The sequence below is a fragment of the Sebastes fasciatus genome, chromosome 12 (assembly GCF_043250625.1).
Source record: "Sebastes fasciatus isolate fSebFas1 chromosome 12, fSebFas1.pri, whole genome shotgun sequence".
NCBI lineage: Eukaryota > Metazoa > Chordata > Actinopteri > Perciformes > Sebastidae > Sebastes > Sebastes fasciatus.
In genome coordinates this window covers 16,785,784-16,808,676 of record NC_133806.1, presented here as the reverse complement: position 1 = coordinate 16,808,676, position 22,893 = coordinate 16,785,784, and the positions used below count along the sequence as shown (strand labels likewise).

General features: G+C 40.6%; 2 protein-coding genes across 6 annotated transcripts in view; one reads left to right on the top strand and one right to left on the bottom strand.

Annotated features, from left to right (window-relative positions):
* flad1 (flavin adenine dinucleotide synthetase 1) overlaps positions 1-22,893 on the top strand; it is a 276,153-nt gene that overhangs the window by 134,287 nt on the left and 118,973 nt on the right. The gene's annotated exons all lie outside the window — the stretch shown is intronic.
* On the bottom strand, positions 66-20,988 carry cgna (cingulin a). 5 transcript variants are annotated; one of them, XM_074653630.1, is made up of 21 exons: positions 20,826-20,987; positions 12,107-13,013; positions 11,895-11,992; positions 11,712-11,781; positions 11,484-11,579; positions 10,619-10,740; positions 10,254-10,365; positions 9,211-9,423; positions 7,792-7,940; positions 7,570-7,596; positions 6,862-6,982; positions 6,553-6,765; positions 6,128-6,349; positions 5,790-6,038; positions 5,470-5,640; positions 5,060-5,221; positions 4,021-4,194; positions 3,758-3,876; positions 2,040-2,148; positions 1,796-1,959; positions 132-398 (listed from the first exon to the last, which is right to left on the bottom strand). In XM_074653630.1, the coding sequence occupies exons 2-21, from the start codon at positions 13,010-13,012 to the stop codon at positions 269-271; spliced, it is 3,627 nt and encodes a 1,208-aa protein (XP_074509731.1). In that variant the 5' UTR covers position 13,013; positions 20,826-20,987; the 3' UTR covers positions 132-268. The 5 variants fall into 5 exon arrangements, with proteins under 5 accessions (XP_074509733.1, XP_074509731.1, XP_074509734.1 ...); XM_074653633.1 differs by having other exon boundaries at positions 11,895-11,965; positions 20,826-20,968; XM_074653631.1 differs by lacking the exon at positions 20,826-20,987 and adding an exon at positions 14,161-14,357.

The following is a 22,893-nucleotide window of genomic DNA, read 5'->3' as shown; positions in this document are numbered from 1 at the left end:
GATTGTAGACTGAAGGAAATACCGTGAAATGCAGAGGATGTTTTACTTCCTTCCATTCACTCTGGTGTGGAAAATCATTCCCCTACTAAACTCTATATTTCATTTCACTCCCAGCTCCTTGCACCCCTCCCTCATTGTCTGTAGTGTGTACCACTCTGCCTTTTGACTTTACTCCCGGTCTACAAAGCAGCTAACCTACACGTACCTCCATTATTTTCCTTAACAGTGCTATGTTTTCCAACCCTCACCATGTCCCTGAAGTGTCGTTTTAACAGGAGCTGGTCTGGAGGTTGCTCTCAGTGAGGATGGAGGTGATGGTGGAGGGATCGTACAGGCTGTCGTCATCATCTGAACTGAGGGCTGATGAATCCAAAACTGGGCGCAACTGGGTTTTCCTCCTGTGACACAATATCATCATTGACATTATCAGTGTCATCATCAACCCTAAGAGACCCACATAGAGCCGTTTTTGTGGTGTACATCATCTGAAAACTGGGAACCTGAAGATTAATTTAAGCTCAGCACTGTGTGTCAAGTTGTTCTCGTCATGAATCAGAAATAAACATTAATTAATTAATTAAAATAAATTGTAAAAGTGTATAAGGGTTTAGAACATTATGATAGAAGTATATGATGGCCATCCCCATACTCTATTATGTCTCATAAATTGCTGCTGCAATTTTGGGGTTGATACCATTTGTTACACAGATTTAATGCTAAATTTAACCATTTTTTACCATTCAAGAATTGATCACAATAATACCTCCAAAATACAACATTAGGATACCAAGACATTGATGAACATCATAGAAAAAGCCATGCTGTGACTTGATAACAAAAAACGTTTGACATTTGGAGATTTTTTGCAAGAATTGCATTTTTCGGCGATTGGATGGCGAGCACTTCTGTTCTGTAAACTGTTCAGTAACCCCCTTATTGTCAATCTACATAGTAAAGCCATCCATCCTCTGAATGCTCTAGGTCTCTAGTTTGTGGTTGTAAAGTTTCACAAGGCTGTGATTATCCTAGAGGTCACCACAGATCATTTTATACAGTGAGGTCAAGTTTAAAAAAAAATGGTCTCACTATAATGAAATGGCCACTATGGGGACTAACATCATCACACATGAATACTGTTGGGCTCATTGGATCCACATTAGTCTCAGTTTTACAGTGATACCTAATTTATGTAAGTCCAAGAACAATATCTTCAATCTAGCTTTAAGACTGAGCCCAGTGCAGCCTCTTAAAGATAGTAATGTTGGCGGGTCTCAGAGGGTTAACTGTTGAAACACACTTGATTTATCAGTTGCTTTATTCACAAATATTACTGTAGCGCTGCCAGGTGATCATAGCGCTCCCTCTGCTGGCAATACGAGGGAACAACATGCATTTCCTTCTTACTAGTGGGAACATGTCTGCAATTTAATTTCCCCTGTGACACATACATGAGTAATGTGCCTTTTTAGTTTAATGAAATACCTTTTTACACGTGGGTGAATGCTGATTTGTTTTACACACATCACACTGTGAAATACCTCACCTCAGGGAGGCTGTGTGACTCTACCAGGTGTCGGTAATTGTGTGCAACAGACAAGGAATCTGGGTTCGCTGGTAATAACGTCATTTACACGCAGCTTTATTCAAGAAGGAGGAGATGGTGTCATTCTCTCTTACTCACTAACACACATCACTGTGATAATCTGGCTGCCAGGAAGTGTCTTGCATAAGCGCACAGTGAGTAACAAATTGGATGACAGACAAAATTGGATACAAAAAAAAGGGAAATGCTTACTTGAGCTCAGTTTCCAGTGCTGCGACTCTGGCCTGCAAGGCCTCTTTGAGCTCCATCTGGTCCTCCATGTCTCTCTGGGCCTTTCTCCTCAGTCCATCTATCCTCTCCAGCTCCGTCTCTCCTTCGTCCACCTGCCTCTTCAGAGCTTTCACTCTGAGAGCGAGCTGCAACACAGGATGGGATGGTATTAATGTTTCAGAGTAAATTCAAATATTGACATACAGCAGGAGGTGAATGTGTTTACCTGGTCTCTCTGTTCAGTGTGTGTTTGTTTCTCCTCATCCAGCGTCATGCTGAGATCTTTTAGTTTCCTCTCCAGACGTCGTTGAGACGCCAACACAGAGTTCTTCTCCCTTTACATACAAGAGAAGAACAGAGCACAAGACGCGAGCATGTTAATGAGTAATACTCTACCCATCTCCGCTACTGCACATAAAATGCCCTTGAGCAAGACATTTGCCACCTCATTGCTCTCATGAAGATGATCTGTAACCAGGTGTTACAAGTCTGGTTTTACTGAACACAGGTATGTGTGTATATGCATGAATAATTTAATGTGAAGCAGAACGTCAGTGAAAAAGAGCAACACTTTCTAAGTAAACCCTCTCTGGTTTGATAGGCAGGAGCTAAGGCTGCCAGTCGATTCAAATATTTAATGTCGATTAATCGCATGACTGTACATAGTTAATCGCGATTAATCCCAAATTAATCGCACATTTTTTTATCTGTTCAAAATGTACCTTAAAAGGGAGATTTGTCAAGTATTTAATCAACATGGGAGTGGACAAATCGCTTTATGCAAATGTATGTATATAGTTATTACTGGACATTAATTAACAACACAAAACAACGACAAATATTGTCCAGAAACCCTCACAGGTACTGCATTTTGCATAAAAAATTTGCTCAAATCATAACATGGCAAACTGCAGCCCAACAGGCAACAACAGCTGTCAGTGTGTCAGTGTGCTGACTTGACTATGACTTGCCCCAAACTGTATGTGATTATCATAAAGTGTCTGTAAAGAGGAGACTCGTGGGTACCCATAGAACCCATTTTCATTCACATATCTTGAGGTCAGAGGTCAAGGGACCCCTTTGAAAATGGCTATGCCAGTTTTTCCTCGCCAAAATTAAGCGTTAGTTTGGAGCGTTATTTAGCCTCCTTTGTGACAAGCTAGTATGACCTGGTTGGTACCAACGGATTCCTGAGGTTTTCTAGTTTCATATGATGCCAGGATTTTCTAGCTTTAAAACTGAGCCCGCTACAACCTAAAAATCACAAGTTGTGTTAATGCGTTAAAGAAATGAGTGATGTTAAAACGAATTTGCGCTAAACGCCTCTTAAAGACAGTAATGTTGGCGGGTCTCAGAGGGTTAACTGTTGAAACACACTAGATTTATCAGTTGCTTTATTCACAAATAGTAGTGCTGCCAGCTGATCATAGCGCTCCCTCTGCTGGCAATACAAGGGAACAACATGCATTTCCTTCTTACTAGGAGCATGTCTGTAATTTAATTTCCCCTGTGACACATACATGAGTAATGTGCCTTTTTAGTTTAATGAAATACCTCTTTACACGTGGGTGAATGCTGATTTATTTTACACACATCACACTTCCATTATCGCGTTAACTTTGACAGCCCTAGCATAACCGAAAATATATGCAAGAAGAAGGGTCAAAAATACTCCATAAAATATTATTTTAAATTTGCACTTAAGATCAGTACTTGAGTAAATGTATTTAGTTGTGTCGAAAATCTCAACTGGGATCACCACCAAAATATAATCCACTATCTCTCGGCCAATGACAAACAGTATCCATCCACCAGATGTCATGGGAATCTATTCAAAGACATTTCAGACATTCAGTTGTCAATCAAACAAGCAAGGGTGAAATAAAGTGATCCGGAATGAAGATCTACTGCGCTACAGCGGGTTTTCTATCTGTTGCACTGTACCTTTCCTCAATCCGTAGGCGTTCTTCCAGCTCCTGGATCTTGTTCTCCAGCTGGGAGACTCCCGCTGAGGAGCGAGATTGTCCCTCCATGTCGGCCACACGACTCCTCAGCTCCTTCAGCTGCAGCGACAGACACAGACAAACAAACAGCAGGTCAGCAATACCCGAAATATACTCGAGTGGAGGGCCAGGGTGGATGGGTATGTTTTGGCAGATGGAAGACTTCAATTACTGGTGCACAGATGTTGTGTATGTTTTACGTACATGTCTCTCCATGGCGTTCTTGTCCAGCTCCAGGTCCTGTTTGGAGGATCTCTCCTGCATGAGCTCTGCGCGGAGCTGATCGATCTGGTCTCTGCTCCTGGCCACTCGGTCTGTCAGCATCTCCGCGCTGCTTCTCTCCTCCTCCAGCTCCAACTCCACGCGCTTCAGCTTGTCCTGACGGAGACAAGATGAATTCAACTTTACTAGATGCTCAGAAAGGTGACAGTGTGCCCTGGATTAGCCCCAGAGAGAGATTTGATGGTGCTGTGTTTGGACATGTAAGCATGTAAATACTCTTGATCTGTTGTACTTCCTAATAATGTGTATGTGCATTAAACAAGTCTGCATGCTAATCTATTAACCTCCATTTCTTCGATTTACGAATGAAATTAAGAAATGAAAGTTTACGCTTAGAGGGTCTAGCGAGCGCTTTATAAATAAGTGGCAACCCTTTGTGTCCTATTTTAATGGCTTGTCTGTTATTCCTCCTGACTGACTGCTTATGTTTCTACACAATATCATCGGCCTGCAACAGGCCCCTGATCAATATACTCCTTAACCCCATGGCCAAATACAAGCCAGTTGAAGCAGAGTTGTTTTAATTTTTATTTTAGATACATTTATTTATATATATATATATTTGTAGTTTGTATACTTTTTTTTTTTATCTTATTTTATACATTTGTGCGCATATGTATATGTGTATATATGTGTGTAGATATGTATGTTTGTATGTATATTAACACGTGTATATATGTATTTTTTTCTTCTGTAATGTGTGCTGTGTTGTGTTGTGGGTGGGAAAACGAAAATATGAAACCTGGTGACCTGTAAATCTGTGTGTTTATTGTTTGCTCATGTTTTTCACCAATAAAAAGTATTTGGGGAAAATAAAGAAATTAAGAAATGTGCAGAAACATGTCTAGTAATATGCACAGACTGTCACTGCATGCTGAGCAGAACTATTAACAGCAGAGAGCCCTGTAGTCATGGTTTACTCTCCCAAACCACAGAGGCGAGCAGATGCACATAATCTTACCTCCAGGATGCGAATCTCCCGGGTTTTCTCATTGTTGCCGCTTTTGCTGGCCTCAATCTCTCCCTCAAGGTGGCGCAGTCTGTTGGTCAGAAGCTCTTTATCCAGCTGGTGGTTGTCTCTCTCCTCACATATGAGCATAACCTCCTTCTTCTGTCGTGACATCTAGTTAAGATTTATAATAATATTAGAAACGGTAATGCCAGACTTGAATTTCCATCATGACATAAATATGTGTGGTTTTGCATGTTTATATCACACGGACACATGAATGCAATCGGTCGAGCATGCACCGTGAATATTATGTGTCAAAACTACTGAAAAACATTCAGACCAGACGTTTCATAATGAAAACAACCAACCAGGCCAAGCAAGCGTGTGAGCCATGCACACAAACACTCAAAAACACAAACCTCTTCCTCCAGTCTCCTTAGATTTATATGACTTCTATCCAGTTCGCTCTGAGCGTCGTTTCCGTGACGTTGCGCATCCTGCATTTCCTTGCGTGCCCTCTCTCTCTGCTCCTCCAGCTGAACCCTGAAAGTCTGCGTCTCCTCTCTTGAGGACACGGTCAGAGACTCATACTGACAGCGAGACCGGGAGGGAGAGGGGGGAAAAACACAAAGAGGGTGAATTCTTTGCTCTGTGAACCCTCTAATGAGCAGTTGGATGCTCCATGCTGCAGAAGCTTTCATTTGTTTGTCAATGTATAAAAAAGGCTCTCCTTTCTTACCTCTTTGTTGAGTTTCTCTAGAGCTCTTTCCTGCTGTCGTTTGCTCTCTTCCAGCTGGTTGAAGGCCTGTTTGAGTGTCTCCTTGTCTTTCTCCGCATCCTCCACACGCAGGATGAGTTCACGGTGCTCCTGGCTCAATCGGGAAGCTTTTCTCTTGGCTTCATCTAGGTCAGATCTCAACCCTCTCACCTCGGTGTGGAGGGCGATCTCTGCCTCTGAGCTCTCTGTGGCGGTGGTCTGCAGCTGAGCCTGAGGAAAAGCACAGAGGACGTCCAGTTACGCTTTAATATATCTGCTGATTCAGGGTATCTAACACACTGATGATCTACGTGACCTACCTCTAACCGTGAGAGTTTCTCTCTGAGACGTGAGTTGGCCTCCTCCTGCTCCCGCTGGGCATCTTGGAGCGATTTCACGTCCATCTGAGCTCTATTGAGATGTGTTTTACTGGCCTCCACTTCCTCCTCAGCTAATGAAAGTTTCTCTTTGAGCTGGCTAGCTTCACCACGTGTCTCACCAAGCTTCTGCTCCAGCTCTGAGATGGTAGTTGGGTCTGGGAGCTACAGGAAGGAAAGCAAGGGGAATGAAATTGTCAAAAAATACGAGAGATGATGGAGATTAAAGGTGAGAATATCTAACCAACTAGACATTTAAACGCAAATCTTATCATCCTAAAATCTACCACATCACCACACTTTGTTGTGCTCTAGCCAGGTAATTTGTTTTATTTATATTGTTATAACCTCACTAAGGTTTAACTAACCCGTTTGTTTTTCTCCTGTGCCTTGGCAATATCCTCTCTGGCCCTCTGTAATTGGTCCTTTAGCCTGTCAATCTCGTACTTCAGTTCTGCCTCCTGGTTCTGGTGTGATTTCTTGATGGAGATGACCTCCATGACCTTCTGGTCAAACTTCGTCCTCTGCTTCTCCAGCTCAGACTTGGCCTTCTGTAGATCAGCATTGTATTGCTGAAGTTCCTGAGCAGAAATATGGACCATTTGATGGTTAAACTGCTTCATATTTGTTAAACAGATCAGGCGTCAAGGATCACGGAGGGCTGAGTGTTTGTTCACCTGGTTGAGAGTCTTTGTGTGGCCAGGGTCCGGGATCTGCTGTTTCATGGTGCTCACTCTGTCCTGGAGCTCATTTAGCTCCTCCTCAAACTCCTCTTTTTCCAGACGGCCTTGCAGGAGTCTAAAAATTACAGATCAAATACAGTTGATCCAAACAAATTGTACCATATAAAAGTATTGTGAGTACTGCTTGATTATCTGATCCACAGCAGATGGATTGTAACGGTGATTCAAGTGAGTTTAATTTACTTTAATATACTCAACAAGCACATAAGTCATTATTTAATCTTCAAACAACAGGAAATAAATCAGCATTCTCTATTACCACATAACAGACAGACATATTCACAGAAAACACATTTTTTGCTAAACACAGACATTTAAGATCATCCACACCACCCTAGAGTGTTACACCGTAAGGACACAATGAAGACGTAAACAGCCAAATGTGAAAATGTCCAGATTGTGACTGATGTTCAGCACCATTTCTACTCAACCACAGAACTAAAAATGGTCCATATTCCCATTAGGACCAATGGTACTTGAGGGTTCATGGTACATATGAAGGCACTGTAGACAGTCATGAATTAGGGCTATACTGTAAGTGTGGATGACCTTGCACTACAGTCAGACAGTTGTTAGCACAGCTAGTCACATCTACAGGTCTGCATATCTAGACACAAATGCTGTTGAATTAGTGACTCTCACGGTGTTTCAGGGCTGCTGGGTGGCTCTCTGACAGAGAGGGGGACAAACATTGACAAGGTGGAATGAAAGAAAAGAGATGGACACACATTAGTAGTACAGCAGGTGCAAAGAGAAAGATGGTGACAAAATCCACGTCCAAGTAAGAATTGGAAAACCCAAATACAGGTAGGTAATAATAAAAAAACACTTTGTGAACAAAGATGAAGATAAGAATAAACTCACTCTTGTTTTGTTGTTCGAAGCTCGTCTCTGGTGGCGTGAAACTGCTCCATCCAGTGGCTGCTCTCGTCTCTGCAGTCCTCCAACTGCTGCTGTAGGGAGCGAACTGACGCATTCACACGCAACCGCTCTGACTCGATCCCTGCGTGAGACTAAAATAAGAGACAGGAGAATTGAGGGCATGTTTGTTTATATCCTGTATATCCCTATATCATGTCATAGACATAAATACATATGGAGATAGATAGACCACTCCGCACTGTTTTAACTGAAGAGATCAAGGTTGAAATGTTGTTTCTTGCTGCTAGATAGTGCACCCAGGCTGAGCATGCTCAATGCATCCCTGCATGCAACTTCTCTCTGCAGACACTCCTGTGTTCTTGTCCTTAGGCTTTCATCAGGGGGGAGTTTCAGCTTTCATCACAGTACTCGCAAATGTAGCTCACAAGAAATCATTCTCTTTATATGCTTATGTATTAGGGCTGGGTATCGTTTAAAAAATGATGATGCCAGTACCAATGCCCTTGAAGTGATACCGATACCGATAGAGTACATCATTCGATACCCATCTTGTGAATGGAAGCTGTGTGTGTGTCTCACTGGCTAGCTCACGGAGCTGTTGGTTCCCTCTGCTCCCCCAGCTCAAAACCTTTACAGGCTGCTCCACTAAAATCGCTCCAACAAAGAAACAAGCTGCGTTGTGTTTTAATTAAGGCTGTAGACTACTGAATGTCTTTCTTTTTTTTATATTCAAAGCTTCTATTGGAAGTTTACGGATGAAGCTTTGAATGTCTGTCATCATATTATATGATATCAACATAAAAAAAAAAAATCCTTGAACAAAATTTGAATTAATTGATTCTGATCTGATTAAATGAGCCGGTCTTTTTTTTTTATTAAGTCAACTTTCTTTAATGAATTTAACTTGCTAGTTTCATTTCATTGCTGCTAGACCGCCCCATTAATACAGGTGCCTCCCTTTGTGTGCAGCGAGTGGGAGAGCAAACCGTTTTTTGATCGCAGTGAAAATGTTGTTTTTGAAAGGCTAAGCACCAACAAATATGGATTGAAGCAGAATATTTACTATTATTAACGATTACATCTATTCTTTTTCAATAAATTGTTGGCTTTTGGACTTTTGGAAGTTTCGATACTACTTGGTACGGGGTTATTTTGGTCGATACTCAGCCCTACTATGTATGTATATATGTTTGTATGTATGTAGAAAATCTACCAAAAACCATGATACAAATATTGTTACAAAAACTCTACAAGCATGTTGAAATGGTTTCTCAGAGTTTTACTGATGGGGTCTGTTGTTGTTGGACTGGTTTTCCTATTTCGTCACCGACTACAAAACATTTTCATGTAAAATGTAAGAGATGATGAGTTGGCTAGTGGCTGCTGTGTTTGTGTACACACCTGAGACACCTGCTCCATGCTGCCGCGGAGCTTCTCCATGTCGACGCTGTACTGCTCTCGGAGCACCTCGATCTCTTTGTCGTGTGTGGCCACCTCTTCCTTCAGAGCTCCTTTGAGAGCCGTTAGCTCCCTCTCTCTCTGTCTCAGCGTGTCCTCCAGCTTCTGTTTCAGCTGGCACACCTCCATCAGCTGCGTCTGACAAGACATCAGGTCCTGCAGACACAGGGAAGAGATACACACTTTTAACTGGATGCTTTTGATCTCTCAGCGTATCGTTTGTACAGTTTCGCTCATTTGTTTACACAAACCCTAGACAACGCTTCTTAACAGGAAGTTAATTTAGATTTTAACTGCAAAGGCCTTTTCAATTTATCAACCTGTAAATATGATACTACGTGATAAAAATGCTGTCTTCAATAGCAATTTAATCTAAATCTGAGTCTCAGCTATTTTTAAAAAATAGTGTGGTGAGATAGTTTCTCACCGGGCTGCACAATATAAATCGCGATCAGGATTTTGGCTTCCCACAATTAAATGAACATGATTGCGGTATAAACTCTGTTGCCTATCAAACGAAGCGCTGTCTAAACTAACAGCCAGCCACCAGGGAGCGATCGAGATGTTTTGGCTTCACTTTTGGGGAACTGTCATGCTGCTGCAAGCGCACCCTACAGCGGCAGCCTGTGAAAGACTTGCCTGAATGTTGCAGCTGCAGTCCAGAGTATAAGAGCAATATAGCCTTCTGTATATTACTTGTTTTATACAGACAAAATGCACTGAATTCAGGTGAAGAAGAACCTAATTTTAAGTCGTATTTTGATGCATAGATTTGTAAAGCACAACATGGAAAGTGAAAGCTGTGCTCTTTTTATTTAAATATGAAAATATTTTGCCCCTAAAATCAATGAATAATGATAAATTCTCGGGATCTCAATATTGATCAAAACAATCCCGATTATCATTTTGGCCATAATAGTGCAGCCCTAGTTTCACCCTGCATATATCTGTGTGGGTTTATTTGTGTGAGCATGTTTCTGTGTTACCGTCTTGTTGCCACTCTCTCTTCTCAGTTCATCCTGAAACTCAGCCAGCTGGTCCTCCATTTCTCTGACCCGAGCCTCTGCGTTCTCCCTGTCCATACGCAGCTGAGTCAGCCTGTGATGAAAAGAGGACACACACACACACTACTGAATGATTCTTTGAATTTAAATGATTATGGCACATTTGTTTGTCTTGTGAATAAGTTACAGTAACTGCCTGTTTCATGAAATTGTGAGAGTGTGTGCTTGAAAACAAAGTGGGCTTTGTCATGAACCCCTCTCCAATGGTACCATGCCCCTTCCTGCTTTCCTCTCTCTGTGTGTGTGTGTGTGTGTGTTTGAGTGTGTGTATGGCATCGTGTCCTCACTCTGATTGTGTTTCATTTAATTCTTTCTTCTTCCGGTCCAGCATCTCCCGGAGCTGCAGATTTTCATCCAGACAGGACTCCAGCTCAGCTTTCAGAGTAGGATCAGAATTGCTAACGGAGTCCTACGCACGAGCAGACATGATGAATAAATGAGAGCAGTGAAACATAAGACACCAGGTAGCTCTGGTGGCGTTGACAGTGGGCTTTTAGGGAAATGTTAAAGCGAGCTTGCATTTGCCCACCGATCAATATGCATAAGGGATTAAGTTCTTAGGAGCTATTAGAGATTAAGACTTGCCCACCATCCTTAAACCAATATATAATGAGTCATTATTGAAGTTAGATTATTGTGTGTGTGCACCTTTGACCAGGCCAGAGGGCTTTAAGGATTAATGCAAGGATTAATCTGAAGCACACTCCAAGGAACCCCCAGCCCTCCTGGTAAGATTAGTTAAAGACATAAAAACTCTTGAGGACAGTTTTCCTCCTCTCAACCAACCAACAGCGATTCCCTTCACTTGATAGTTGGAGCTTTCATTTCGAGAAGATTGGAAGTCTTAATGTGTAGCATTGAACGTGCACCGTGTAATCAGAGCTGATTTAAAGTGGCAGGTTACTCTCTGACTGTTAACATCCTCCGGTGGCAGCCACTTACAATCAGCCAAGAGAATTTAGGGAGGTTTGGTGGGTCATCCAAGGCAATGAAACTACAGTAACAACCAAAATCTCTTGCGTACATTCTCTACATCTTTAGTGAAAACTGTATCTTATCCACTAGAGCAGTGTTTCCCAAACTTTTTCCCTGGGGACACACTTTTTAAAAATGACAAACCATCACGACCCAATTCAATTCTACTTTGCTTACCCTCCTTTCCTTCCGCAGGGCAGTTTGTAGTTCAGCCATCTTTCTTTCAAGCTCCCTCTTTTCTCTCATCCACTCTTCCTGAGGTCTTTCTTTGGGCTGTTGAAGAAAAAAGACATATGGGGACATGCATGTAAGCAGTTTGCCTGCACTATTTCTTTACCAGACGTATGAACCAGTGCAGGAACAACCCCCGCACCGAATTTGATATTTTCAAAAAAAAGGACAAACCTTTAGATTCTGTATCTTCTGAAAGATGACCTTGACTTTGTGCTTGATGACAACATCGCTCTCGTTGGTCCTGAGAGAAGGTGAAAATGGCCAAATGTAAAACAAATGTCTAGGAGTGAATTGCATTATGACAACTAAATCAAACCTCTATGTGCTACACCAGGATAACATGTAAGTCCATACCCTTGTCTCAGGATGTTGTATATGGTCTGCATGACCTGCTCCTCCTCACTGGCCGTCTCTGCACTCTGACCCTGGTCCAGCAAAAGGTCAGGAGTCACCTTGAGACATAGATCAGAAAACTACTCTTGCAATGTTGCATGCTATGTGGTGTTGGGAGCTCACTTAAGATCAGCTGTGATGCCCATAGAAGCCATACAATATGTCATTCTTACCTGTGGCTCAGTCGGGCTGGCCTGCGGCGTCTCTGCAGCGGCGTATCTCCCCGGTGAAGTCCACTGATTAGCGGAGTGTCCTGGAAATTGGGTGACTGCCTGGGCCTGGCTGCGTCCCAGGCTGCTGTGAGTTGAGGACGGAGGTGAGGTGTAAGGGTTGGGGGTAAGGAGAGGAGATGCAGCTCTGGGATCCTGTTGTTCAGCAGGGAGTCCTCTCTGTTGGCCTCCAGTGTTGCCACCATCGAACCTGTTAATGAGTCTGTTGACAGGAGTCTGTCTCTGGTTTGTTTGTTGAGGAGGGTCAGGGTAGGACTGACTGCTCCTCGCTGACCCCAGCGACCCGTTGAGCCCCGTTTTGTACGAACCATCCCACATATTCCTTTCCCCGCCCCCCTCTCGACCTCCGACACGCCGAACCTGCTCCCTCTCCCCCCTTACTCCTATTCCTCCATCCAGATTCCCATAACTACCAGACTTCCCATCCCCTGGTGGCCTAGACAGCTGAAAATCCTCATTGCCTGCCTCTTCCTCTCCGTCCCTGTCCAGCAGTGACCCATGGGACTGGGCCCGGCGTAGTGCCCCTCCCTGCCCTCCTACATCTGGCCCCTGTGGTCCTGGCTCCGCTCTCTCTCTCCTCCGGGGAAGGCTACTGTAACCAGAGTGGTACTGGGTCTTGAGCTGGACCCCATACGAGTCTCCTTTCTCTCCATCCTTCAGGACCACGTATGGCTGGCCAGCAATACCCTGCACCCTGACCGCCACGCCGTACTTGGATGTCTGGGTCTTGGGTTTAGTCTTGGGCTGGGGCCCTGGCTGGCCCCCGCCTGTGTCGTAGAGGTCATTGATGAAGCGGATCTGGACGCCGTGGTCCACTGGGGTCTTCCGACCTGAAGATGGTGCGCTCATGCTGGTAACACAAAGAGCAGGGTATGGAAGTATGTGGTTAGATCACATAAGAAGAAGCTTTTCTGCATCCAAACAACAGGCTATACATTTGCTCTGGTCTAGTATTTTCATACCCAAAATGTTAGCTTTTTATTTATGTATCGTAATTTACACTACTATAACAGTTTGGCAGAGACTTTTGCCTTTTGTCCTTAGATTTTTTTCCTCTACACTCACACTGCGGGTCAGTGTTTTGCACAGGAACTCTTCAACATGAAAGAAATGAATTGAAATAATTACTAAAGGAATTTCTGCACGGGTCATATTTTCCCCAAAACAACAAAAAGAGATTTCTGTGTGTGTTTTGGCTGAGGTATGTGTGTTCTGCAAGTGTTTTGAAAGCTAACTGGGACTGAAAAGCTCACAATTCGAGGTAGTCACATAAACCGACCAGTTTATTGCAGACATATTGGTGCTGGTGTCAGCCTATAAGGAACAAAAACTTGCAGTGCAGAAATGCCAAATGTAGGTTTGAGAGAATTTAAACACTGCATCACCATTACACAGTTTGCCTACCAGCCAACAGAAAAATGTCCTGCTTAATATCTTGATCACAATACTTTAAAAAATACAACTCTAGGGGATCTGTACCAAGATTGATTGTTTATGTTATGCGTTACTATTAGGGATGCACCAATCCAGATTTTTAAGTCTCGATATCGATAGCGATACCTGGGCTTTGGGTATCAGCGGGTACCAAGTACCGATCCGATACCAGCGTTTAATAAATAAGCTGTATGCCTCACTGTGTGGAAGTGACTGGGGTCATTCTTTTATGTGTAAGGAAACATCAAGCTTGACTTAAACATCGCTTTCCTATCTTTGTAAAACAAAATGTAACAAATAAATACACATACATAAATGTACTGAATTGTTATTTCTTATTAAAATAATAAATTATAATCCAGCAACCTGATGAAAAATGTGAATTGTATAGATTGGCTCCATTGTCACCGATATGCGATCCAGCTTTTTGAGTCAGTAGCAGCCAGATATCGGTGTTTCCCTAGTAACTATCGGCTAACATATCGTTATCAGATTTTTTAAACTCACAAATATTGATATCAGTATCGGCCTGATAAATCCAGTATTGGTTTTGCTATACTCACGATAGCAGGTTCAGGGACGCAGAGAAAATAAAGGCCGCTACAATAAAATCAATATCCAGGTTAACATAAGAGCGCTTCGCTCAAATTACAAAATCAAACAGAGAATACCTAGACACTCATTAACACACAACCATGAAATGTCAAAACCCTGTGAGACAAAACGCTTTGAACACACACAGGAATTTATAGGCAGTGACACACTTAGTTTCTGGCTCTTGACTGCTTGTGTGGACTTTGTCCTCCGTGCACTCCATTAGTCATTAACCTGAAAGCACACACCCACATATCACTTTCCTCTTGTAAGGACCAACAAAGCTTTTCCCAACTTTTGGAAGTTTCCCAGCCAGATACTAAGCCTATTTTCCCTCTTCAAAACCTTGACAGCTTGAATAGAGACAGGCACCATACCAACTAGTGAGGATCTTTTCATTCTCTTACTCTGTTATTTCTCCACTCTTGTGTTTATCTTGACTCCCTAATCCTCCCTTTTTCTAAACGCTGATAGCGCTTGGTGAGTAATTCAGAAACAATGTCTATTCCATTTCAACTCATCACACCTACTGTACATCACAGTTTAGTGATATGTCACTGTCAGCCTTTTTCGTCACTGGCAAAAATACACTGGACTGAACATTCGTGACATTACATTGACTGATGATCGCGCCCTGTGTTAGGTCACATTGGGAGATCTCATCCCCATGTCTATTACACCAGTATGGTTCATTAAGCGCACATCAAACCTATTACAACACTCCCTCCCTGACCTCTGCACCTTTTACTTCCTCTCCACAGCTTTCCAAGGTGAGAGACAGAAAGTGGGCTGGGTGAGTGAAAGGGAGGGTGAAGTGAGAGAGCTTTTCTTCTCTTATCAATGCCTCGTGAGATAAAATCCAAAGTCAAGCTGTTCTGTGCATAACCCTACCCCCCACCCATACTGACTACAAAAGTAACCATCAAATAGATAACTATGACACACACACCCATACAATACTGAATGCCTACACACACATTTTCATATTTCCATAATGATTTTGGAAGCTGTATGACGCAGCAGCACAGGCCAAGACAAGAATAAGATGCAGTCAGCAAACGGATAATCTTATATGTCCCTAGTGTGAAAGTGAAAACTAATACATAAAACAACTTTGGAGAATAGGTGATGGAAAAATGTGAGCGAAGCAACAACAACATGAACGACCTTTGAGGATATCTGTGTGCTTGTGGTGCGCGTACAGACAGAACTTGCTCATCAGACATGCACAGCTAGTAGATTTTTTTCCCCACCCTTTAGGAACCACAGAGGAAGCACCATGTCACAACACATTTGTGCAGTCGGGCGTGAATCTGCAGCCCACTGTCTTCACAGCAAGGTCAAGCATGTCGTGCACTGACGAATGTGCCGTATGGGGGCGATGTTACAGATAATGTAAATGTAAGGTAGTGACAAGGACTTTTTCTCTCTTACTATCTGTTCATCTTGATGAGTTTCATTTTTGTATGTCAGTGAGGAAGAACGCAGTCCCAGCTCCAAGAGGGACAGGGGCGGGGGGGAACCCGTCCTATTGTCCAGCTGATGTGGGGCAGAAAATGAGGGCAGCAATTCTGAGAATGACAAAACAATCCCCGTTGTCTTTCACTCCCTCCCTTACACTGTTTATCTGATTACAAGAAGTTTCTTTTAACACTGAAAGTTTTGTCCCCATTCACTCTCCCTTGTAGGTTTGTAGGTGTGTGTAGTACTTTTTATCATTGGGTTTTTTATAGATCAAACAAACAATCAAGTAAATAATACAGAGATTAATTGATAATTAAAAAAATCGTTGCAGCACTAGCATTCTTTAAGCAAGCTCTCAAGCAAAAGGTCTCTAACCTGCACTTGTGTCATTAATAGGATGTGACTATAACGACAAGCTTTTTCAGGCCTGCTTGCCCAGCTCAGAGTGTATCTGGTGCTGTTGCCAGTCATGTTACCCTGAAGTAACGCCGGCGGGCTCTCTCCCTCTGGGCTCAAATTGAATCCCCACACAGTGAATTGAATTGGAGCTGCTAGTTCCCTATTAAGATCTGAGATGGAATGGAAAATATAATTAGGAGATTCAAGCGGGGTGTGGAGAGAAATGAAACAATAGCAATTTGTGGAGTCATGAAAGTGAGTCAGCATGGCTCATGTGATCAGATGATCATCTCTGGCCCAGCCTAAAAGCTGATACAGCTAGAGAGAGCTGCAATGGATGATGGTTATTGGAGTCTAAACTTTACTTTTGTATGTGCTGTATTTAATATGAAAATCCATCCTACATACTGAATTGTACAGTATGCACTAACAGTATGTAATACATCAATACATTCTGTGTTTTTTAGGGTGGATTGTATTAACAGTTTGGACGTTGACAATGGATGATTATTATCTATCATTAACCTGTTTAGGGCTGTCCCGAATATAATTTTTTGGGCTTCTAAGCTTCGATGAGTAATATTCAAAGCTTCGCTTCACGGCGTGGCGCAGCAGACTGACATGTTCTTCTGTCTGTCTGTTTCAATTTCCAACGCCTCAGTGCTGCTGCCGCACTACCGTACACACACGCACCTCTACACACAACAAACAGCGATATCCGTCTGAGAATAACTAACAACAATTAATGTTGAATATGAATAGTGAATCATGTTGTGGGATTATTCCTTATTTCATGAGCTATTTTGGGATTTAAGATAAGATAAGATAGGATAAGATGAACCCCGGGGGGGAATTCAGGTGTCAAAGCAGCAAAGCGCAGGAGAAGTACAGGTGTACAAAAAATACAGATACAGAATATACATAGTGAATGAACATAGTGAATGAACATAGTGAATGAACATAGCGTGTATCGTCTGTCGATAAAAAAATGTAGTGTACAATAAATATATGCAATATGTACGGTCTATGAAATGGTATATGGGATGTAGTGTAAGTAAGTTTAAAGTTTAAAGTGCCCCAGTGGTTAGGATTTACACATTATAATAACATACTTATATATAAACAGAAAACCCACCGATGCATTCGAATACTGATTTCGAGGTTGAATACTATGGCAACGGTCAAAGCTTTGAAGTATTCGGGTCAGCCCTAAACCTGTTGCTGTTTTTTTTTTTTTTTTAAATTAATGGAGTAGTTTACTTTAGTTTATAAAATAAAAAATAGTGAACATTGTTCATTACAATTTCCTAAACTGACATCTTGCATCTGCTGAGGATGAGGTTGAAAGCACCAGTAAAAGAAAGTAGTAAGTGGACATTGAGTTAAGGTATTTTATGTCAAACTACTGTTTCAAGGTCAATAATAATTTTTCAATTATAAAATAGGGAGAAAATCAACAAATACACATTTGTGAATATTAAATTTTTTGCTTGATAAATTACTTTAAATATTTAATCGATCACCAAAATTCTTGTCGATTAATTTTAGTCGATTGCCGAGTCAACTGTTTCAGCACTAGTAAACAGCATACTAGTAAGCCAACACGGACAAGCAGTAAAAAAAGTAGCTTCCCCCTTTTCTTCCAGGTGAATCATTAAATTTTACAGGCATAACCTAGAAAATAGAAACATGGAGGTGTAAGTAACAGCGATGGACAAAACAGTCGCTCACGCCTTCTGTGTCCTTTAAAGACGGGCAGCCACTCGGTCCTCAGGGTATTCGCCCTCTCTCCATTACATTCTTCACATAAAACCAGGCCCTCTCTTCCTCGCTCAAGCATTTCAATCTCTTTCCAAACTTGCCACTGCTCCCCTTTCACGCTCAAACAAACAGCCATTTATTCCTCTTTTCAATTCCAAAGGAGTTCATTGGCATAACAAAGAGATACTTCAGTGTTACCAAATAGTACACAAATGACACCATATTAGGAGCACATAAATACGCCCCTCCTTTAGCCCACATTCCTTACACTTGTTTCTGTTCTTAACAATGAGTGTGTGTCTGTGTGAGTGTGACACAGATTAATTTATGGGAACGTATCTGCACAGTAGTTGTACCTGTAACATTGTACTAACCTGTATCACTCTGTCCAGAATTAAGACCTGCTACCAGGTTAAACTTTTGATCCACATTCATTCTGTTTTAAAATGAAACTGTGTCAGCATGGTCAATGGTTTAGCAAGCAAAGTGCAATGCTATAATTATTCAATTCCATGACACAAGCCTTTCCCCACACTTCAAAACTATAATCTGCACTTCTTTCTTGCTTGCATCATCAGTTTCACTTGAAGAGCATCTCTGTATTATAGACCTGCTCTCAAATGTCCTTGAGAGGTTGCAGAGAATACATGTCAGGCTATTTTAATATTAAATTGCATATATTCAAGGCCTAAAGGGATTTACATGTAGCCTCTTGTGTCTTAGATACTATCTCAGAGGTCTTTAAAGTTGTTTGTTTCTCAGTGCACCATTTTTCCAGTGACAAATCCCCCTGGTATAGCAGGTAACGGTCGGCTATACCTGTTTTGAAGTGAAACCGCTTTTAATTAAATAATAAAAACTGTTACAAAAGTATTAGCATATGAATATACTTAAAGTACCAAATGTAAATGTACTCATTATGCAGAGCAATGTATATTATTGGATTATACTTATTGATGCATTATAAAGCATCACTTTAATGTTGCAGCTGCTAAATGTGGAGCTAATTTTAATGACTTTATATACAGGCTCTACTGGTTGTACCATGCAGGTCAAGGCTGGTGACTAAGGGTGACAGGGCCTTTGCCATCAATGCCCATTGACTGTGGAACAGCCTACCTCAGGACCTCAGGTTAGCTAACTCTACTACCAATTTTAAATCTCTTTTAAAAACCCATTTTTATAAAAAGTTTTTTTTTTTTAACTCCGTTAGGCAACAGCTTGGTGCACCTTTTTTAGTTTTCTCATTATTTGGTCTTTATGTTTTGTTCTTTTATTGTTGTTTTTATTTTGTCTGTATTTCATTGTATCTGTGCAAGCACTTTGAAACTATGTTTAGAAAGGTGCTATACAAATAAAGATTATTATTATTATTATTTTGTATTAATAATCTGAATCTGCAAAGTAACTTAAGCTGTCTGATAAATGTAGTGGAGTTGAAAGTATAATATTTCCCTCTGATGTAGTGGAGTAGAAGTAGGAAGTACCTCAAAATTGTACTTAAGTACAGTACTTGAGTAAATGAGTTACTTTCCACCACTGAGTACATGCAATACTGTTGTTTTTCCAAAGCATTATTTACTGACGCTTGACATAAAGCTCTAACCCTTTGCTACAAGTGCATGACCTCCAATAACATGCAAATGCAGTTGAAAGAGTACATGCAATATCCTACTGTTACTTTACATACATTTTACTTGTTGGGTTGTTTTTTAAGATGCCATTTAGCTTATTTCTATGATGCAATCATCTTAGTATATGATTTGTCTTAGAAATTTCATTCATGATTTAACAATTTAATTTCTGTTTGATTCCAAACAACGGATTGTCTGTAATCCATTGTTATTGCTACCTATCTTGGTAATACTGTTGTTTTTCCAAAGCATTATTTACTGCTCCTGTTAGAATAACATTTTTGTTAAATATTTAACTGCAAAGTAGTAATGTGTTTTTGATACCTTCACTTTTTGCATTAAATCATAATGGGCATGTTTGCTGAAATTGATTGGATGTGGCACAGACCTACCTAGAAAAAAATCCAGTTTAATCAATAATAACACATCCGCATTTATTAGTTGATTTGTATTTTGTATTAATAATCTGAATCTGCAAATTACAGTACTTTAGTAAATTAGTTACTTTCCACCACTGAGTACATGTAATACTGTTGATCTGAATCTGCAAAGTAACTAAAGCTGTCTGATTAATGTAGTGGAGTTACAAGTATAATATTTCCCTCTGATGTAGTGGAGTAGAAGTATGAAGTACCTCAAAATTGTACTTAAGTACAGTACTTGAGTAAATGTACTTAGTACATTAGTTACTTTCCACCACTGAGCACATGTAATACTGTTGTTTTTCCAAAGCATTATTTAGGTAGGTAGGTAGGTACTTTCTGAGTTACAGCAAAAGATAGAACAAGCACACAACACGATTAAGAATAGAATAAGAATAAATAAAAAAAATAAAAAGATAGAAAATAAGCATTAGCAATAAATACTCTTAAAAGCTGGTTAGCAAGTGCCAGTACTAATGTCCAGATTTACTGATCCTGATAGAATAACATTTGTTTGCAAAGTAGTAATGTGTTTTAGCATTAAATCATACTGGGGATGTTTGCTGTAATTGATGTGATGTGGCACAGACAGCCCTACCTAGAAACATGTCCACCAGCCACCACTGCTTTTAAATATGGTTTCCTTTGGGCATTAAACTATCTTTAAATATCTTCCATTGTTGCTTTGCAGAAACCTGCAGTCAAGTTTGTACATCTAACAGAAACAGTTGCAGACATCTCTCAGCATCACAGTTAGCCACCAAGCTAACTGTTAAACTGGCTGACAGAAAACCTCACAGTGATACAATCCTGTAATAAATAATAACAGAAGTAACTTAAAGGAAGAAATAGGCGCCACAAACCAAACACATCAGAGTATAATAACTGAGTCTGTCTGGTGTAACTAGCTGTCTGGTGTCTGAGGAGTCAAGACAACAACAAGAGTAAAGTTACCTCTTTCTCTGAAGTTATTCCTCCTCTTTGACACTTCGCTTCTCTTGAATGTCGCTGATGTTTTCCATCAAAGTCCACACAGAAAAAGTGGGAGGAAAAGAACAGTTTCCTACGCAGATTAACACAGCAACAAGTTCATTGTGCGGAGAGAGAGAGAGAGAGACTGTCTGCAACCTGTTACCTTTCCGTCGGGATGAACCCAGCCTCTCCGGAGGGAGCGCTGTGATTGGTCCAGCGGGCTGAAGTAGGCGGGACTATAGATATCGGCTACGTTTGCTATTGGTGGAATCATACGTCAGTCATTCACTGTGCGTGACCACTTTATGACCTTTGAGCTGTAAAAACGGAGGCCCTTATTATGAGTTTGGATGAAATACACTGCCAGCAAGACCCAGATGAAGAAACATTTTTTTCAGGATAAGTGATGGATGAAGTACAGACTGGTGCCTGCATGTGTTTGTTTCTCCATTAAACCAGTAGATGGCGCAACTATCTACCAGCTGGTGGTGCAGCTGCATCATCAGGGGGCTCTAACCCTTTGCTGCAAGTGCATGACCTCCAATAACATGCAACTGCAGTTGAAAGAGTACATGCAAATCAAATTAAGGCAAGATAAAAAAAAAAGAATAAGATAAAATAAAGTAAATAAATATAAATAGGATAAAAATAAAAGAATGATGGCTAAAAGGATGGTGTTTAATAGGGTGATGGATAAAAAGATGATGTTTTAAAAGAGAATGATGGATAAAAAAGGATGATGTGGTTTGTTTGTGGTGTGTGGACTGTAACTGGAGTTAAATGTAATCATGGGTTAATATTGGTGGTGGTGGTGGTGTTGGTGGGGGTTGATAGTTATGGTGGTTTGTTTTGGAGTATTATGGCACCCTGACTGACAGCCAGCCACCCCTACCCCTCTCAAACGCACACACACAGTCACATGATATTGATCTTGCCCAGTTATGTTGGCTTTTTTAAAGTTTTCTTTATTTCTTTATTTCTTTATTTCTTTATATTATTTATCTATTTTTTATTTTTTTATTTATTTATCTTATTTTGTCATGAGAAAAAGAAGGAAAGGAAAAGGGGAACAAAAAATAAATAATAATAATAATATATATATATATATATATATATATATATATATATATATATAAACAAGAAAGAAAAAAAAAACAAGAAAAAAAAACTCCTCAACTGCTGCCTCAACACCAACTGGGCTCCTCCTGCATCTCCTCTCTCCTCCCTCCAATGACCTCCTATGGATAGAAAAGGGCATAAGCCCTGAGCTATCGACCAGGCTCACGAATTTACGATACGATAGAGTACATGCAGTATCCTATTACTTTACATATATTTTATTTTAAGTAAGTGGTTGTTGGGTTGTTTTAAAATGCCGTTTAGCTTGTTTCTATGATGCAATCTTGTATATGATTCGCTTAGAAATTTCATTCATGATTTAAATTTCTGTTTAATTCCAAACAATGGATTGTCTGTAATCCATTGTTATTGCTACCTATCTTGGCCAGGACACACTTTTGAAAAAGAGATTTTTTTCAAAAGACGCTTTTCATGGCAAATAAAGGTTATGTAACAGTATAAAAACAAAAAACACCAGTTTACAAATCTACCATAGCTCATTTAAAATGTACTCATAAGATTAATTTATGTGGAGGGATTATTATATGGTTTTATTTTTGTTTGAATTCTGTTTTGTCTGTTTTATCTGCTTCCGTTTTATAAATTGTATGTTCCCATGTGGTGTACTATTTTGCATTTTTATTATTAACTGTGAAGCAATTGGAACTGCTGTTTTGAAAAGTGATATATAAAAAAAGTGTATTATTATTGTTGTTATTGTTACTATTATTATTATTATTATTATTATCTTCAGTCCTGAGTGATCATTCTCTGCAAATGTCTCCAAAATTGCAGAGCTACAGAGCACAAATATGATTTCAACTGTAGTGGAGTGCACAAGAAAAAGGGGCATTTTTTTCAAATTGTGTCATAGACTGTCACATGTTAGGTCCTACATTTTGTTTATTGCCAATCTATTGTCATATGGCCA